The sequence below is a fragment of the Lathamus discolor genome, chromosome 12, assembly GCF_037157495.1.
Source record: "Lathamus discolor isolate bLatDis1 chromosome 12, bLatDis1.hap1, whole genome shotgun sequence".
NCBI lineage: Eukaryota > Metazoa > Chordata > Aves > Psittaciformes > Psittacidae > Lathamus > Lathamus discolor.
The window spans coordinates 1427943-1448204 of NC_088895.1; the positions used below are offsets into that span (position 1 = coordinate 1427943).

Genomic DNA, 20262 nt, shown 5'->3' on the forward strand with positions numbered 1-20262 from the left:
GTGGCAGGTGCCCATTTGGGTTTGCAGCTGGGAGGGCTTTGGCTTTGCCAGGTCTCCAGGTAATTCTGAAGGCCAGTGAGCAGCTCTGGCATTTGTAACCAGCTCCACTTGGATATGTGATTATCATTTCTTTCAGAGACAGAGGCTGGGGCAGAACAATGCTGCCTTTCAGCTTCTCCTTGAATGAGTTACTGCAGTGTGCTCTGTGTGAATCTACACCTTAATGATGCCTCTGCACAATTCCAACTCCTGGAGAATTCAGTAGCCCATTGTTAGTGCAGAGACTGCCTTGTACTTTGTGTTATACCCTGTCTCATGAGAGCTGAACTAAGAACCTCCTTCTACAGGCTCCAGTTCAAAGTAACCCTGTCATCAGCAGAAGCACTGGTATGGTGAAAAGTAAGTACATGCAGAACTACTCTTGACTTGCTTGTTCTTAAAAGGGATTCTGTGCCTCTGGAATATGCTTTCTGCTTTAGTGTAAAACCACCTTGGGTCACTCTATCAATTCCACTCTTTTCCCAGGCAACTTCCCTGTGGAAAGGCAGGCAATGGCAGAGAAAGTGATGGCTGTGGGGTGGCTTGGTTTGGTGGTTGCTGCTTGTGAACAACTGTGGGTTTACAGACATGGCTACATGAGAGAGACTGAAAAGACTTTTAAAGACTGAAGTAAAACCAACAAGATAAAAGCCTCCCACATGCTGCAGGTTATCCTAACTGGCTCAGCACAGCGTAGGGCCTACTGAGAACAGCCACGGCACTGAGACTGCGCCTGTACTGCAGGACACAGCATGTGAGGGCAGCCAGGGGCAGTACTATCTGTCCCACAGCCTCTGCTGGTGTTTTCAGGGAAAACTTGGATGCATCCACAGCTTTAAAAGTCCTCACAAGCTGTATTTATCTGCAGTGTCTCAAGTTTTCAGCTACTTGAAGGAACAACCCAAAAGCCACATCCATCATATGCAAAACCACTGCACAGGCCTTACAGTTAGGTTTATGATACCTGATATTTTTATAAGCAAAATGGGTTTAAATGTTTATAAAAGCCTTTGCTGTCCTCATCGTGATGATGTTTGATGACTGCCACATGCCCACCACACTGCACCCCTCCATACCTTACATGACCTTCCATCACATATATTAAAGAGAAATGTGAGGCCTTGCTATGGAAGGACCACACTGAAAACATCCAAGTGTTAAGAGAAACAAAGATACCCTGAATAATCAGAATTACTTTTCCTGTTTAGATTCAAGATGAATATAGACACAGTGTCTTAAAAAATAACTTTATGACACTCCTCCGGCATAGCTCAGTCCTCTAGAAAGGTCTGCTTGTCAAACAGTGAAATGTTTTCTGTTACAGAAAATGAGGCAAAATATTTAGTTACAAAAAATGCATTTCCAGCATAGAGAAATTTCTGAGGTTGCATCTGACATTCCTTAAACATCAGCAACTTGATGCAAGACTTGAAACATCATATTGGGCAGAGTGTTTGAAGGAGAACACTGATGAGGACAGCTGAGCGCACCTATACACTGTATTCAGGATAAGAGTTGAGCCATTAGTATGTCCCATTGCTATAAGCTTGGGTGGTTTTTTTAAGTACCTACAGGGGCCAACACAAAATCTGGAGAGGGGCTTTGTACAAGGGCCTGTAGGGACAGGCCAAGGGGAATGGCTTGAACCTGCCCGAGGGGAGACTGAGCTGAGCTCTTAGGCAGAAGCTCTTCCCTGTGAGGGTGCTGAGGCGCTGGCACAGGGTGCCCGGAGAAGCTGTGGCTGCCCCATCCCTGGCAGTGCTCAAGGCCAGGTTGGACACAGGGGATTGGAGCAAGCTGCTCCAGTGGAAGGGGTCCCTGGCCGTGGCAGGGGTTGGAGCTGGAGGAGCTTTAAGGTCCCTTCAAACCCAAACCTGTCTCTGATTCTATGATTCCCACTTCTGAGAGCACTGTACCTGGGAGCCCCTAAAGGGATGCTCCCTGCAAGGTGGGGAATGAAGGATACATACAGAGTCTGACTGGGAGGAGTAGAGCAGGTTTTTGAAGGCTTTGTTTGCTGCCCGCAGCAAAGACCAGACAGAACAGGTCCGTTCCTGAGTGTGTTTCTCTCCTCTCTCTTTCGCATTGTTGCACAGGAATGTACCAAAGAGGCAAGAGTAGGTGTGCTGCACCAACTTCACCTGCACAGACCAACAGAGACATTGTCACATGGCAGAAGATACCAGCTTCATGAAAGAACCAACAGTCAGGCTTAAGAAGCAACAACTCCTTCCTTTGCAGGGAATCCACCCTGTTCAGAAGGGCAGACACACAAACACACACCTGCGTTTTTGCATAACTCCTTATAAATTAATTGCAAAAGAGTTCAAGCAGAGCAGAATCTTTTAAAATCATGACCAAAAAAAATGCAAGAAGAAATGTAAACTAGAAAGACAGCATTTATTCATAATCAAGCCTATTCTGTGCTGATTCACTCTCCTAGCGCTGCAGGACAGGCAGAGGAGAGAACTGTGATCCCTCTGTTACAACACATTGCCGCAGCACAGAAATTCTGATCGTTATTCACTGTGTCTAACAAAATAACTCAACATGAACTTAACTTCAAGCATATAAATGACTTGCATGGGATTATTCAGATGTTTAAATGAAGACAAGTACTTCAGTGCTGTATTCAATTAGGGGTTTACTCTGAAAAGGCCAGAGTATTCAGGGTACTGCAGATTAGCAGTGTGCTGTGGAGCCAGTTACCACCCTTGTATCTCATTTCACAACTGAGCTGACAAGCCAGGACTGTACATGTACCCAGTTACATGGCTGAGCTGGCAAGTGGTAATGCAAGTCAGCCACAAGCACAGGAACGTGCTTTAAATCTCTTAGTGGATCAGACACTTCCTAGAAACTTCTACTCTTAGATTTCTAGCCCTGCAGTCTGTGACCATCCCTTTCCCAGAGATCTGCCTTCCAGCCTTCAGAACTCAGTTTGAGCATCCCAGGCAAATCCCTAATAGGGGAGGTGTCCACTTCAAAAGCAAACAAACACCGCTCATATCCCACACATTTTCAGCAAAGAAACAGAAAAAAAAAATGAATGGAAAGGTAAGGGGCAGGTCAGTTTTAGAGGAGGAACCTTCAAGTCAAAACAAGACCAAAGTAGGGGGAAGTTTATATTGCCAGTAACCATGACTTTTTGTTCATGCTGCATGGATGCATTATACTGGAGTTATGTCAGCACCTCTTAGGTGAGACTATTAAATTCATATCATCTATTTATTTCTTTAAAGTCTAAAAGAAGTCCTTAAGGGTCCTGCTTCCGTTTTAAGAGTGAACAGACCTCAGGTCCCGTGAAGTATACAAGTACTTTTGTCTATTGTACTTGGGCAGTTTTCCCGCTACCTTTATCAGGCTGCAGCATGTCACAGCTAGCTGGGAACATCAGAAACCCCTTGGGGCTCTACAGTGTGTCAGCAGTGGGTACTGGTTTAGCAGCAGTCTATAATAAACAGCAATCTCTCAAGCCACAACTCACAAGGAATGCTTCGTTAAACTCGAAAGAGCAAGGGAACTGCCTCTGGAGCTGATGGACGCAGTCCAGCCACTGTAAAAACACTGGGCAGCGCTCATTCAGGTCATCCGAGTTCTCACCATGGCCACAGCGATCTGCAAACTTGTGGCCAAAATCCAGCCACTCCGTCTCCACTAGCACCTGGAAACCCTGCAGAAATGAAAGGACAGATGAAAAGGTCCTCATTCGCTTTGGTTCCATTTGCTAAGATGGTTTGAGACTTGTGGGAATCCCTTTATTTCTACTGTTTCCCTTCAGCACTGGCCTCATTACTTATCTTTATTGCTTCTTCACCTAATGCTTCTGGGTTCTGAAATGCTGCAAGATGAAATTAGGACAGAGACGAATTCCCAGGTCTATATGAACAGGAGAGGGGATAAGGCAGGTTAAGTCCTCAGTGACTGTCAGGGAAGACCCTGAATGAGACCTCTCTTGGCCAGGCAGGGGCAAGGAGGAACTTCATCTTGCTCAAAACCACCTGGATCATGGAAACCAGCATGTGGACAGGAGAGGAAATGGTAAAGCTCTCCCTTGAAAACATCTGTCTGTCATTAAAGAAACCCATTCCTCCATCCACACAGGACACAGATGCTTGGAGATGATGCTCACCTGTGTGTACACCCCACAGAGCACAGCCACAAGGCTGGTTAAAGCCTTGCAGGACTTCTCATGGAAATGGAAAGGGCAAAGAACATTTCAGAACAGTGCCTGGCGGAACACCTGAACGTGACAGCTCATCTTAGTGGATATAAAACCCATCAGACGTTAGGAAGGGTTTGATTTGTAGTGGGAAGAAAAATTGTAGAGCATACTTAAGTCAACAGCTGTAATTAGGGCAAAAATATCAGCTGAAAACCTTAAGATTTGACATTACTGAGGCCTCATTTTCCTAAACATTTCTGATCCTTGTACAGACAGCTATAGTTTATGGTTTCCACTGATGCAGTGGTGACAAGAAGGCAAGGGATGTGTACAGAACTCCACACTCTGGGCAGGGATGATGGCACTTTTAGGAGGGACCAGGAGGAGGCTCTGTGCCAAGGACAGAGCAGCATGTTTTGACCTGATGGATGCCAACTTCTAGAACCCATGTGAAAAAGCATCTAAGAAGTTTCCACAGTTTCATCCAAAAGGCATTGCCACAGTTTAAACTTCTGGTCCTTGTGTGTCCAAGGCTTTTAGCAGCAGTTTATAGCCCAGTGTTCAGACACATGCTTCTGTTCTAGACAACAAAGGCATCTTGCACGTGGGCTGGCAGATGGAATCCAGCCATCACATATCACACAGTGCTGAAAAGTGATGGGGCGGAGGAGGAAATCAGCCTGGAAAACCAGGAGAAATGTAACTAAGTGACAGAGGGCAGTGAAAATGTGAAACTGGAAAAACATGCAGCTGGGCAATCTAGAAAAGAGAAAGGCTTTGTATCAATACTTGGCTGAGGAACTGCAGCGGTGGAGCAGGAACTGCAATGTGCAGCACTCTGCACTATTCCTAAGTTAAATATGGGAAAGCACAGACCATGACTGTGCAGTTACATCAAAGGGGGAAAATATAATCTGCTCTTGAGTTACAGACTCTATTTACACCTATACGTAACTGTATCTGCAGCCTACTGTTAGGAAACTCCTGCTAGCTTTAGTGCCTTTTGTAGTGGGAAAACCTGACATCAGTTATAGACAGAGCTCCACAGAGAAGGACCTATACCCAGTAAGTACCTCACGCCCTAGCAGGTGGTTACAAACCTCTGTGGTCCTGTAGTACGGATCTAGCAGCAGTTTGGCCAGTGCCACTATCTGGGGCGTTCGGTCCCAGCCGTCTGAGCAGTGCACCAGGACCGGTCGCTGGTCTCTATCCACGGCATGAACTACGAGTAGTGCAGACTTCAGAAGCACAGATAAGTGCTGCAGCCATTTGGTACTTTCCAGAGCTGATAACCAACTAGAGGAAAACAAGGGAAGACAGTTTTTGTTCCTTTACAATGCTTTGTAAAAGAGGAGGTGGAGATATTTGAATTTATCTTGCTTGAGTGGAAGGGTGGAACCTGAGATGCCTTCAGAATCTCTGTACCTCAGCTATTCCCAAGCTCTACAATGTATGCTGTAGGGTAGATATTCTTCAGATACCTAAGAAGAGCTACATACCCAGTTCAGTAAGGGTGGCCATTCTGGATCTATGATGATGCCATGAAAGACTCTTAGCAGCAAACTCAAGCCAGGGGAGTGGTAGGGGAAGCAGGACTGGTACAACTTAGTGGTGCAGTCCTGCATTCAGCTCTGGGACCCCCAACACCAGAGGGATGTAGAGCTGCTGGAGCGAGTGCAGAGGAGAGCATAGAGATGATCCGAGGGGTGGAACAGCTCTGCTGTGAAGAAGCTCTTTCCTGTGAGGGTGCTGAGGTGCTGGCACAGGGTGCGCAGAGAAGCTGTGGCTGCCCCATCCCTGGCAGTGTTCAAGGCCAGGTTGGAAACAGGGGCTTGGAGCAAGCTGCTCCAGTGGAAGGTGTCCTTGCCTGCGTCAGGGACAAACCATTCCATGATTCTATGAACTAACGTGTCCTAACGGAGACCCATCTCAGAAGCTCCTGAGATGATGGGCTGTTAGAGGCCAGTCATCCCACAGCACTGGAGGGCTGTGAAATATGTCTCTTGAAATGACACTTTAAGTGCATGAAGTACATGCAACACCACTAGAATTTTCTGAAGGAAAGCCAAACAGTAGAGATTAAAGAACCAGGAATAGCAGATAACCTCAACGCTAGCACTTAGAAAACCAACTGCAAGTCACAACATTCTAGTAGCAATACTCAAGGCTACATTATAATCTCAGATTTCATTTTCTAGGTTCACTTCAATGATAACAAACCAATTACGTCCTTTAGCTCAAATTCCATGGAAATGAAAAAATACAGCTCACTGTTATTAACAGGAAAGGCACTGAGGGAAAAACCTGAATTCCACTTTATAAACCAGCAGCACAAGAATGCAGTGGCAGAAACATGTAAACAAAGGCAAAACCACCAAACATCCACTTACTTTCCTGGATCTGGCATTTGTGTGCAGAGCAAACGCAGCGACTGAAAGCTCTTCCGGATGGAATGGATGTTTGCCATCCCCATGAACACTACTTCACAGTTTGGGTAATATTCTGTAGGGAAATATCAAGATAGAGGGAAGAAACTAACAACTACACAATGTTTAAATTCTAAAAGGAGCTTTTTCATCAAACCAAACCACTGGTGCTGTGGACAAATGAAATAACCTATTTACAAATGTTCTGTAAGGAGAGAACAGGACTTGGAGCTGAGGAGGTATTCCAGACATTACAGCACGGCAGAGCGTAACAGGAAGGAGTTAGCAAAGTGTTTGTGTATCTACTTTCACTGTTTCACTTCGCATTACAAAAGGCAGAGTACAAACCTACGGAAATAGCAATAGAAGCTCCAGATTATAGATGGTTTAAAAAGACTGAGAAGCACACTAAGAGACTGTAAAGCATCAATAGTGTTTAACTCCTAATTTATGGATTTGGAATGTGGGATACTGAGTGCTTGCACAAGAAAATACAGTGGTCTCTTAAAAGAGCATGGTTTATATCATTAGATTTCCCAACTCTTTATCAGCCCAACAAATCCTGGCCTCAACCAGAACATCCGGTTAGTGATGGACTGTGTAACTCCAGTCAGAAGAGACCGACACCATCAGACAATTTAAGCACTGTTTTGTCTTTTTACTGGATGATATTATGTATTAAATAAAGCACAACATAAATCACATGTTTTTATAGAGAGAATGAAGCAAAACAGGCAATGCCTGGAGAAAACTATCAGCAAAAAGGAAGCACTTAATGCAGGTCTGATGTATTGAAGGAGACAAGCTGTTTGGGAATCTTCTATAAATTCCAGTAGAGAGGAAGAAAATTAAACTTCCTGGAGACTTTGTTTTTCTGATTTGAAATTTTATTCTCTGATGAGGAATTACTTGCTCAGCCTGAAGAAGAGAAGGCTCCTTAAGGGGAGACCTTAGAGCAGCTCCAGTGCCTAAAGGGGCTGCAGGAACCCTGGAGAGGGGCTTGGGACAAGGGCCAAACCTGCTCTAGTGGAAGGTGTCCCTGCTCGTGGAAGGGGGCTGTAACTGGATGAGCTTTAAGGTCCCTTCCAACCCAAACCAGGCTGGCATTCTGTGATTTAGTAGTTTTGAGATGTTAAATGAAGAACTCATCTTTTCTTGTATGGTCAAACCAGCTTTTGTTATCTATAGTTTTTCTGCCTGGTATTTTTCCCTAGATTCTCCACCCATGGAATTTTAACAGGCTGCATTCATATCCAACAGTGACCATAAAATAGTATCTTCTTTAGAATACCAACAATTTACATGTGCCAAAGAACTCAGAAAGTGGTAATTGCAAATGCATTCCAAACAAGATGAATCAGGAATTCAGTTGCTTTGGGTTAAGATATAAATGCTGAAAAATGGTTCAGCTTTAGGAAACTTGCTGCAAAGTGTGCTCTGCTCAACCATTCTAGAACATTATTCTTCTCTATAATCAATGCCTTTACACAAGTTTGCTCAGGGATTTTTTTAGACATCAGCACATTGGACACCTTTGTCTCACTCTAGTTTATGTATTTGACTCAGCAGGGGAAAGCTAATCAGCATATTCCACACAGTTCAGCATTTACTGAACACTGTTACCAGCTGGTTTTATGTTCTGAGAAAGAGACTTCATTTACAGCTAAGCCTGTCCTTTTGAAGGGCTGTGGGAAAGCTGCAAGGATCCAGAACCTTCCTATGGATGAATGTTACCTGCATCCACGCAGTCTCTTAATTATGCAGTACTGAAGTGTAACAGTGTCGTTCTATTTGAGCAAATCCTTGTGATGAACTTAAAGCTGAGAAGAAACACAGCTTACCTGGGCACTCACAGCCACCACCTTTGGCTCTGTTTGCCACAGCTGCTGCATACGATCGTGCATCCAAGATCAAAAGCTTCTGAGGCTGTATCGCCAAGCTCTCTGCTCCTGAAGCGTTAGAGATGGAGGAGTCTGGGGAAGAGGATATGCAACTCATGAGTAACTAAAAGGATACTCCTGACATTGTTTACAACAATATTCACTCGAGCCCCACAGTGCATATGCATTGCACACACACAAACTGGAGAACCCAATTAAACCTGATTATCTGTTACAGTACATGAAAGACAGTAAGCTTTTATATAAAACTCTGCCCCTTACAGAAAAGAAGCAGTGACAAACTCACCGAATTCCACATCAGAGAGGTCCCCTCCATTGGAGAAATCTCTGGAACAATTTCCATTCATTAACTTGTTACTGTTGGACCTTGAGTCTGAGGCACAGGCTTTGGCTACAGACTGGACAAGGTGTTCATCATCTGCATTCCTCCAGCCCCACCAACTGACCTCTGGCTGTCCACAGCGGGAAATAACTGCCCCATTGCTCTGGTGCCTGAAAAGGGAAAGAAGAAAAAGAACTTGTATAACTTAAATCAGGATGAAACCCACAGAGGGCACAAAAAATCAAATGTACTCCAGCAGCTGAACTCCTGTTGGGGACCACTCTATTGTTCAGTAGTAAGCCTCAACCTGTGATCTAGTGGTGATGTATTCCATGAGCTTCCCTGCAAAACGCTGACTGTGACCACGCAGTCACTAGAAGGTAAAAGTCAAAGCTAGGGTAGTGTTTTCTTGCGCAATACTGTCACAGCCAGTGAAAGCTGGAGAACATTCTGGAAGAGCAGATGAGGCACTGAAGAGGCAGCCAACACTGGCTGGACAGCATGTCTACTGCTGTACTACCAGAGTAAATAGGAAAGTGGATGGAACTCACACTAAGTTTGAGGCTGGAAGTCAGGAGGAAACCCAGAGATTCACTTTTTGATGGGATCTCTTAAAAATCAAATTACCACTAATTAAATCTGAAGAATGTAACCATTCTGGTAGGAAATACGGGCAGAATTTGACACGCCTGGTCTGATGATGTCTAATGGTAACCCAACCTCTTCCTTTTGGGTATCGAGGGTGTCCACACCAAGGCATCACCAGTGAGTCACCAGAAGCATTCCTTGAACCCTGCTGAACTGTATCATGAAGCCAGTGGATCTTGGGTACTGTTTCAGTAGCTAGAAGGAAAACAGCCTTTCACATCTCAGGATGCTAAACACCTGCAGCTTTATTCCTTATGAAGCTTGGTATTAGGAGTGGCTCTGCAATTCCCTTTTCAGCTGCATCTCCTCTACTTGCGGCTCTCCTCCATCCCTCTTCCTGACCCTTCTTGGGTAGTGTTTCATTTGCTGCTGCTCAAATACCTATCTAGTGGATCTAGTTCCAAACCCCTGCCAGAGGCAAGGACACCTTCTACCAGCTCCTTTAGGCACTGGAGCTGCTCTAAGGTCTCCCTTTAAGAAGTCTTCTCTTCTCCAGACTGAACCACCCCAGCTCTCTCAGCCTGGCTCCAGAGCAGAGCTGCTCCAGCCCTTGGAACGTTTTTTTCCTATGCCAATTCTAGTTCCTATATGTGATGATGCAGCAAAGAATTTTAGAGTCTTCCTGCAAACAAACTGGCCACCTCAGCTTCTTGTTAAGCAAGACTTGTTCAGTTCCCTCTAACAAGGCAGCAGCACAGAATGGGGAGTTACCTGAATCAGGTGTGATCAGTAGATTCAGACAGCCCTGAGCAGTCAGAGCCCACCCAAGCCTACAAATCCTGACCTTTCTCCTTCTCACCACTCTAACAAATGTTTATGGAGGTGCCAGGTTTGTTGTCAGAGCTGCCAAGATCCATCAGGAGCTGAGCAGCACCATCCCTGCAGTACCACTATGGGGCATGGCACCAGGCAGCAGCAGCTGCCTCCGCTATGCGTTCACAGCAACACTTACCTCGGGTTAAGCCTCCCTGTTGCAAAACCCAACAATTACAAACCAGGCTGTGATACGGGATTTGAAGGATTTCTCATAGCTCTTTTGCAATGGTTCCATACAAAATTCCTTCCCTGAGCAGATGCAACTAACACACTGCAGGAGCTGAACTGAAGGAAAAGCGGCTGACACCAGGGGCCAGCACAAGAAGCGAAATGTGGATGTGCTGAAATGAACAACCTTCCATTTACAGCTCTCCTGGTATCAAATTAGTTCAGCAAAAACCACCTGCCAGTCACCAAAAGGCCACCGAGCTCCCTGCTATGCTCCTGCACAAGTGACATAAGAGAATAAACCACCATTACACGTGTACAAAATCTCTTTGGAACGCTCAGAGAAACTCATTTATTTTTCCCTATGTTCTCCCAGATTTCATTACTACCTGCTGCGGAATCATTCTCACACATTCATCAAGAGTTACATTTTCATCTCAAGGTCCTTGCCTCCCATTTATACCACAAATAATAAGAAATCTTTAGGCCAAAAGCTGAGTTCAGTGCTGGCTGTGAAGGCCTCGCACTCCTCAGCCTGCACAACAGTACAACGTACCAGCAGAATCAGCAAACAATTCTATTACAGCTGGAGGTCTGAGGAATCATACTCATTCCAAATGGACTGGCTACAGCAAGGAAAAATAGCAAATGGTTTAAGTGTGATTCCGAGGTCCCCAGAGATAGAGCTGGGGGTAAGATGGTGTCACTCAGATCTCAGCAACCAAGGAACGACTGGAAAGAATTAAAGCAAACCCTCCAATGCAAATTCCCTGACCCTCTAGAGACAAAGCAGAACGCAGCCTTCCTGCAGGAGGCCAGGCTGGATGTGGTTCTGGGCAGCCTGGTGTAGCTGAAGATGTCCTTGCTCATTGCAGGGGGGTTGCACCAGATGAGCTTTGAAGGTCCCTTACAGCCAAACTGTTCTATGGTACAGAAACTGAAGTATAAATCATCATTAGACAGCTACAAAGCCCTTTACAGAGCCTTATGTAACTGTGTGATGAATGGTAAACCTCTGCACATGCTTCATCTTCCTTGTGTTCAAGAAACCTTTTGAAGACAACAATAAATCCACCAGGTCCTTGTATCTCCTTGCATCCAGGAGGACTAATCACAGAACCCCAGCCTGGTTTGGGCTGAAGGGACCTTAAAACTCATCCAGCCCCAACCCCTGCCATAGGCAGGGACCCCTTCCACTGGAGCAGCTTGCTCCAAGCCCCTGTGTCCAACCTGGCCTTGAGCACTGCCAGGGATGGGAAATCCCTGGGAAAAAAACTCCACAAAGGCTTCTCCCCAACATTGATTTTATTGGGCCAAACCAGAAGAGCTGCAGAGCCCGTTACCAGCCAGATTTATCTACACAGATCTGTGCCCAGATTTTAAACAATTGTAAAGAGAGAAAAACTACAGAAGCTGCTGTGAGGATTTTCTAGAAATCAGAGCATGAAACAGCAGCAACACTCCTGAGAGCCCAACCTCGTCCAAGTACTCTGCATGCTTCCTCCAGCCACTCAGCTCCTCAAGTGCTTTGCGAGAGCAGACAATGAGGGTTTGTTCCATGTGTCTGCCTCTGGTCTCGCTCTGTCCCAGTGCTCAGTGCTCAGAGTCTGAGGCAAGTCAGTGGGTGAATTATAAGACAATCATTATGACTGTTTTCCCCCTGAAGTAAAGCAAAAAGAACAGATGTGACAGAGCGAGCTGGGCTGGTTCAGCCTGGAGAAGAGAAGGCTCCTGAATGGGAGACCATAGAGCAATGTCTTAAAGGGGCTACAAGAAACCTGCAGAGGAGCCTGGGACAAGGGCCTGTAGGAACAGGCCAAGGGGAATGGCTTTAACCTGCCCGAGGGGAAGCTGAGATGAGCTCTTAGGCAGAAGCTCTGCAAGGTCCCTTCCAATCTAAACCAGGCTGGGATTCTGTGACAGCCTTTCCTCCCCCTCACAGAGCTGAGCAGAGGATGGAGAACCCACAGGCAGAAGGGCCCCAGGGCTGACCCCTTCATTATTTGGAAGGAAAAGGAGAAAAGAGGGGGATTTAAAGCTAATGGGCTGTAGCCGTGAGCTAATTTGTTCTCCCTTTATAGAACCAGAATTCTTAAGCTAGGTAAATAATGATTTGTGACCTACTCTGAACTCTCCTACCTTGTCTCCTCCAACCCCAGCTGTACAAATGTGTCAGCTTTACCGCCCTCTAAATTTAGCTTCAAACTCAGAGAGCAGCTTTTCCTTCCTGTTTCTGCAGAAGCAATGGATGGACAGGCAGATAATGGAATGATCAGCATTCATTATCTTTCTAATCCCTTTGTCCTCTGATTTCTTAAAGAGATTTTCAACATTCATGGGAGGATAACTACACCAGGAAGGTGCTCAAGGCATTAAATAACAGTTTCCACAATACCTGAACAAAACCCCAACCCAGAGATGATGAAATGTATTTCTTGTTAAAGCAGCTGCTAAAACCCAGAATCTCAGACAAGCAACTTTGTTATGAAGAGCTGCTGGACTCAGTCTAAGGAGAAGGCTGATTAAAACTACCTAAAGATACAGCTAACACCTACGTTCTGTTGTAATTTGATTTTTACATCTCCCTTAAATGATTTTGGTATTTGTCCTTGTTTCTAGTGCAGTGTGAGTATTGGCCATTGAGAACCGGAGCCAAAGCGAAGAAGCCAGAGATGCCATTTGCCATTTCTGCAGCTGGGTTGAGGTCTTCATCCTACAGCTTTGCATTCTCACATTAACACATTCAAATTCATCTTAGCTGAGGAGTTTGCTCTAGGAGCGTCCTGCAGGAGATGCAAATGCTGAGCGCTCCTACAGCGTATTTGGGATTAAATGATACAAATCTTACAGGGCAAGAGGAAATGGCCTCAAATTGTGCCAGGAGAGGTTTAGATTGCATATTAGGAAAGATTTCTTCACCCAAGGGCTGTCAAGCACTGAAAAAGGCTTGTTCCAGTAGTGGAGTCACCATCCCTGGAGGTATTTAAAAGATGTGCAGATGAGACCCTCAGTGCCATGGGTTAGTGGCAGCCTCGGTAGTGTTGGGGAACGGTTGGGCTTGGTGATCTTAAAGGTCTTTTTCAACTTACTTGATTCTGTGATTCCCACTCAGCATGAACATGCAGGACGTCTGCCTCACCTCATTTATGGTTTGACAAGAGCCAGTATCTGCTGCTGCCTCACACCTTCCTGGGTTTGGAACGGGTATAAACCAACACATATATAGGCAGCACAGGTGGAGACAAAGACCCCGAGCTCTCAGGCCCAACAGGTCCCACTCTGCTGTCAGTTAAATGCAGGTCTGACTGTTTTCTCATGTGAAGAGTCCCCTGTCACCCCTGTTTGAGATCTAAACCCTCCAGGTGGTTCGTGTTTTGTGGTAACGTCCTGCTCTCTACACAGCTTCTAGGATCCTTCTGGAGTGGAACAGCAGGACCTCAGCACAGATGGAGTCCCAGGGGGATTCAGCCTAAGCTCCACTCCACCAGGCAGCACGGAGGGGGCTGTGCCAGGTTTTGTTGCCTCTTCCCAGGCTGGTTCTCCGACTTTACCCTAGCAGGTCCTGGATATACTCTCTGAGATGTTCTCCTGCAGCACCCCTCCACATCATGTTATACATGCACAAATACAGCAAGATGAAAGCCAGACCTCTCTTTACTTTGAATAAACAGGAAAAATTTGATTTTCAAGTCTGCCAGGCTCATTGAGGGGACACCCAGGACACAGAACACCTTTCCTTCCAGGCTAGAACTCCCAGTTACAGCTTCTTTAAGCTTTTATTTGCTGCAACATCCCATTTGTAGCCTGGTGAAAGCTGTTCCATCTGCAAGAGCCTCACCTGTACACAACAGCAGGGATACGCTTCCAGGACCGAAAGCTTGCCACGCTCTCTAGCTCCTTATCCGTGATCCAGGCAGGAACAATGATTTCCTGGGGGTAACTACCACAGAGCCTGCAAGAGAAGTGGTGAAAAGGGGTTAAGGTGACACAGAGCAGTTACATGATTCCCAGACAACACATAATAAGCAGTATGGGCGGCCTGACGGCTCTTCATCTCAGCAACCTGCCAGTTTGTGAATTCCTGTTTCACTGTATGCCAACTAGCTCCTTCACCTGTAACAAAAGGCACTGTGAGCACTGAGGTGCATAAAGGCATTTCAGGGTTTGAAGATTTCAGCTTCCAGTACCTGAAGGGGGCCTACAAGGATGCTGGCACGGGACTCTTCATCAGAGACTGCAGTAATAGGACAAGGGGCAATGGGTTCAAACTCAAACAAGGGAGATTTAGGTTGCACATAAGGCAGAAGCTCTTCCCTTTGAGGGCGCTGAGGCGCTGGCACAGGGTGCTCAGGGAAGCTGTAGCTGCCCCATCCCTGGCAGTGCTCAAGGCCTGGTTGGACACAGGGGCTTGGAGCAAGCTGCTCCAGTGGAAGGGGTCCCTGCCCGTGGCAGCGGTTGGAACTGGAGGAGCTTTAAGGTGCCTTCCAATCTAAACCAGGCTGGGATTCTATGATTTTTCTCAGGGAATTCACACACAGGCAATTTCTGCCTCTGGCTGAAACAAACTGGACCACAGAAGAGAAATTCCAGGTTTCTCCATGCCAAAGAATTAGCTCCTGGATTTCCAGGTCACAAAACACAGAGGCAAAGCCACGCTGGCTACTGGATTCAAGACAGAAGTGGGAAGAGCACACTGGCTCCTCAGCCCCCACTGAAGGCAGAAACCAGAGTGCAGAGCTCATGTTTGGCTAATGGAAATTTCTTCTACTAGATGCACATCCACCTCTACAACTGAACTAGCAAAGCCAAGACTGGCAGTGAGAACCCTGCGAGCACTCAGCAGTGACTGCACTATATTGCTGAATCATAAACAAGTTCACCCCCAGTCCATTCCTTTAAGGAAATGCATTTCCCGCACAAGGGCAGATGAACACGTGTGTAAGACTGTTCTGTTCAGAATAAAACACTGATTATCCTGAGAAAATGTCCTTTGCTCAAGTGCTGGCCACAAGAAGGAAAGGAGAAGTTTGTGTCATTCTGCTTCCATAAGACACAGAAAGGAATTTTTCCTTGTCCTCAGTGTTAAACGCATAAGGGATTTTTTCCTTCCTAGGTTTTCAGAGCAAGACAGATAATGTTCTTGCAGCGACACTAACTACCAGCTGCAAGTCATACATTATCCTGCAGAGACAGAGCAAGGAAACCTGTTTCAGCATGGTGTTATGGCTGCATTTGCTCTGAATTGCATTAGGGATCAGCCAGAACACTCTGTCCTACTGACCATGCATGGCAAACACCAGCCTCTGCTCCAGCAGCAAGAGGAAAGGACATCAGCCTGGATTCTGAGCACCACAGAAGGTATTTTCTCTAGTTTTCAGGATCTACAAGCTCAGCTCTTCCAAACCAACTTCTTTTTGGTTTTTAATACACATCTTTTCCATAGGTTAGAGAATAAGACACAATATAATGTGGGGTTTAAAAGTTCAAACTCCACTGTGCTCACTTCAGGCTTCCCTTCCTTCCATGGGAACGCTTATTCTCTAAGGAGACCTCCAGCAAGCACATCAAAATCCAGTACTTCACAGCCTACAAAAAACTGGAGCAACTAACAAAATATTCATTCTTTAAAAGCACACTTTTCCATAAAACAACAGAAAAATCCTCATTCTGATTGTCCCTTATTAGGAGCTGCAGAACTTGGAAGGAGTTCCAGTAATGTGCTATAACAAAACTGGTGGTTTGAGATGCTGTTTGGCTGTGAATCTGCAGCCCACACAACTCACTTGTACTTCTCGTTGATGTTGGAAATCCTCCAGGCATTGTTCATATCAAACCCCATCCGCTCCACTTCATTTTTAAACCTTGAAGTTACATGTTCTCCTGGGTATCAAAAGCAGAGAGAGAAAATCAATGCAAAATAAGAAGTAAGGGTTCTACCATTCAAAATAGTGACAGAAAAGCACCACTGGAGTCATGAACAGCAGAAAAGAGAAAGGAACAGTCCAAAACCACTACCTGCGTTTCACAACCCTATTTGGGAAATCCATGGTGGGAGAACCACAGGCTTTCCCTGGTCAACTGTCCTGAAATATCAGTCTAAGGATCAGCTTCTGGAAGTTCATGTAAGAAACAACACGGCTGCAGCCCAGAGCCAAGCACATCAGCAAAAGGCTGGAACCTTAAGGTCCTTTCCAACCCTAGCTATTTTATAATCCATCAGCAGTCACAGCGGGAAAATGCCTTCAGTAGTTTTTCCTTTCTGAAGTTCTGAAGAATTTTTTATGAATGAGAAGAATGGGAAGCTCTTGTGTGACTGATCCATGATGGGGGAATATGTAGAACGTGGTCTGGAACACTTCCACTTAGCATGAAGTTCCAGCCTCAGGTTTCCTGTATGGCTGCACGCTAGCCTTGGAATTGAACCTACATCAGTTCTCTGTCTCCAAACTGGACATTATGCTTCCAGGATATGAGGATAAATTGCATAAATCATTGTTTGACACAAGTATCAGTCACAAAATCCTCACAAATTCACGGCTTAATATATTAAAGGAACCGGAATGAGCTCCATATATTTCCTGGACACTTTTAAAAGTATCCAGATAACTGAAAAGTACACAATGCCAATAAAGAATAATTCTTTAGACAGGCAGAGAATCAGAAGGTAACAATCAACATGGAGAAGAGGATAATGCTCAGAGGTTCACAGTAAGAAATGTGATAAATTTACTGAGCACATGAGCAGCATAAAGTAACCCTGAAGTCTGTCCATTGCTTGCCTCATTCAGTTGCTGTATCATGAACTCAGAGGCAGAGCATCACCCCACAGGGGGAAAAATCAGTTGAGAAATTAATCCTTTAAGTATTACATCTTTCCATTCTGTATTTCAGAAAGCCCTTAAAGCCTTTCAATACCCGAGATACATGTAGATATGTATTCATCTCCAAGATGTACTGGTCTGAAACAGTTTTTATGTGATGTTACAGGACAATTAGAGTAAATGTAGAGAAATTGGTGAAGTAAGAATAAAGACTGTGGCCTATCCTTACCTGGGGACATATAATTATCTGTGAAAGAAAAGCTGTAATATTAATCATTCCTACAGGTCAGATTATATACTGAAAATGGTACCTTGCAAACCCCAACACGCTTTACCCTATGGACAACGTGCATGATGAAATTACTTTCCTTATGCTTTCTGAAAGGTAAAATGTGAGGACGACACTGTGTGCAAGTGGAGAACATCCACGGCAGTACAATCTATGGACCTGACTGACCTTCACCACTTATTTCTTTTATATCATGGCACTGGTACCATAAAAAAGCAATGGCTCTGCCTCCTGGGTCGTGCATGTTCTGCAGAAGAGGGACCACAGGTCAGCTCTACCTTCCTGGTGCAAGGTCACTTAGAATGGAGCTCACCAACAACTCGCTGCTCCTCACATGAGGTCTACACGAACCTGAATCTATCACCATCTAGCCACCTACTTAAACAGATCCACAGCTCGAGTCCCTGTCTGACAACAGCTGGATGGCTCCATGACTGACTAAAGCAAATCCACCCCAATAATTTCCTTGTGATATTCAGGTACTGCTTTGCATGCTGATCTCAGAGTAGTTATGGTGGGAGCCAACTTCTCCTTTGTTCAGACAGAACCAAACTCAGGCTGTGCAGCAGACATGCAAGACACTGTAGTGCACTCTAGGTGCACTACACCTATATAATATACATACAGTATAGCCACCAGCTAGTGAAGAAATGCAAGAACTTACGTACAAAAGAGTCCATCCTGGGGCTGTCCAGGTTCAGCTGACAACAGCACTGACTGAACCTGTTTGTAACTGGTTTGGAGGTTCTAGATTTCAGAACAGGCAGTTCTACTTATCAATGCATCTGTGATGATCCCCAAGTGTTATCCATACCTGGCCGGCACAAGTCCCCATGCTGCTCCTTCTCACTGGCATACACCTCCATGCACCACGCGTGGTAGGCAAAGGAGAAGAGGTCTTCTATCTTGGAAGGAGGGCGGATGGCATTGTTCAGTCGCTTGAGCCAATCTTGACACTGCTCAAAAGTAGAGAACTGACACCTGCCCCAGAGACAAAGAGTTACCCGTGAATCTGCAGTAAAAGCTGACAGGCTGGCTGCAAACCATCTGTGAAATCATGGAATCACCAGCAATAAGAAACCGCACATGACCCGTCAGTGTGTGCTTGAGCACACAACACCACCCCCCAGCCCCGTGTGCTGGGCTGCACCTGAGCTTGAGCAGCTCAGGCAGGGGATTCTGCCCCTCTGCTGTGCTCTGAGGAGACCCCACTTGCAGCACTGTGTGCAGCTCTGCTGTCCCCAACATAACAAGGGCATGGAGCTGTTGGAGCAAGGCCAGAGGAGGCCATGAGGATGAGCAGGGTCTGCAGCTCCTCTTGTACGGAGTCAGGCTGAGAACACTGGGGCTGTTCAGCCCAGAGAAGAGAAGCTGCGTGGAGACCTCAGAGCAGCTCCCAGTGTCTGAAGGGGGCCTACAAGGATGCTGGAGAGGGGTCTTCATCAGGGACTGTAGCGATAGGATAAGGTGTGATGGGTTCAAACTGAAACAGGGGAGATTTAGGTTAGATCTCAGGCAGAAGCTCTTCCCTGTGAGGGTGCTGAGGCGCTGGCACAGGGTGCCCAGAGAAGCTGTGGCTGCCCCATCCCTGGCAGTGTTCAAGGCCAGGTTGGACACAGGGCCTTGGAGCAAGCTGCTCCAGTGGAAGGGGTCCCTGCCCGTGGCAGGGCCTGGAGCTGGATGATGTTAAGGTCTTTCCCAACCCAAACTATTCTATGATACTGTGAAAGCAAAAAGCCAGAGCAAGCGCCTTATCAGTAACTTAGTGCTGCTTCTCCATACATACAGCAAAAAATTAAACCTTTGGATATTAGTGAAGAAATACACACTTAGGAAGTCAAAACAGCCAGCACCCTCCCAGTCACGAAGGAGGGAGATGTTTATCCATACGATTACTATCAAACCAAGAACACTATCACCAGGTCCTGCCTGCAGTGTCCACACCACCAAAGACAGGGATGTGTTACAGTGGCACACTGACTGCTGGCCTCAGGTGGGAACCCATAGAACTATCACATATGTTCTAATCCATATGTCATCACCCATGAACAAGAACATGGCTTTCATCAGACACAGGAGAAATATCCATGTGATTGTTATACTTGATTTGAGAATGAGGACGAACTCTGATACCTGAAATTGTGCATTATTCCCCTATCTCATAGGTGAAGAGTCTCTTCCTGGCCTTGGTGGGAAGCACAAACAATGTCTTTGAAACTGAGCTTTGCCTGATGTTACAGACCACCAACGACCCCTGCACAGCAGAAACCAATCTTCAAAGCAGCGTATTACAATTCATTTGCTTGTCTTTGCAAAGAGGACTCCTGCACCCTTAGAATAAGAGGTGGGAATAACACCAGTGATCTATTTTGCTCTGACAGATTTCTTTAACATTTTGTAGTTATAAAACATTCCAAGCATTTACATTCAGCTTGGTCTGTGTTCTGCTGCATTCGTGGCTAATGACAGCACCTGTATTCTCCAAGGGCAGGATTTACGACCCCACAAGTCAGTCAGTGGAAGGCAAAAGCCATGACCAGCTCATGAAACATGCCTGAATACCTGCAAGGAACCTGGAGGTGTTCATCCTGACTGGAAAGCCAGCCAGACTACTAGCTTAGAGCGGCAATTCCGCATTAAATAGCCAGTCAGACAAGATACAACTCA

General features: G+C 45.8%; 1 protein-coding gene across 13 annotated transcripts in view; it reads right to left on the reverse strand.

Moving 5' to 3' along the window:
* Nucleotides 1-20262, reverse strand: part of MTMR3 (myotubularin related protein 3) — a 76813-nt gene that overhangs the window by 11575 nt on the left and 44976 nt on the right. For all 13 annotated transcript variants that reach the window (XM_065692372.1, XM_065692366.1, XM_065692373.1 and 10 more), the window contains 9 exons: nt 18410-18576; nt 16269-16365; nt 14324-14437; nt 8818-9023; nt 8472-8603; nt 6595-6706; nt 5305-5500; nt 3527-3712; nt 2010-2180 (listed from right to left, as the gene is read on the reverse strand). In XM_065692372.1, coding sequence (XP_065548444.1) covers nt 2010-2180; nt 3527-3712; nt 5305-5500; nt 6595-6706; nt 8472-8603; nt 8818-9023; nt 14324-14437; nt 16269-16365; nt 18410-18576 — 1381 coding nt within the window. The remainder of the gene's footprint in view (nt 1-2009; nt 2181-3526; nt 3713-5304; nt 5501-6594; nt 6707-8471; nt 8604-8817; nt 9024-14323; nt 14438-16268; nt 16366-18409; nt 18577-20262) is intronic.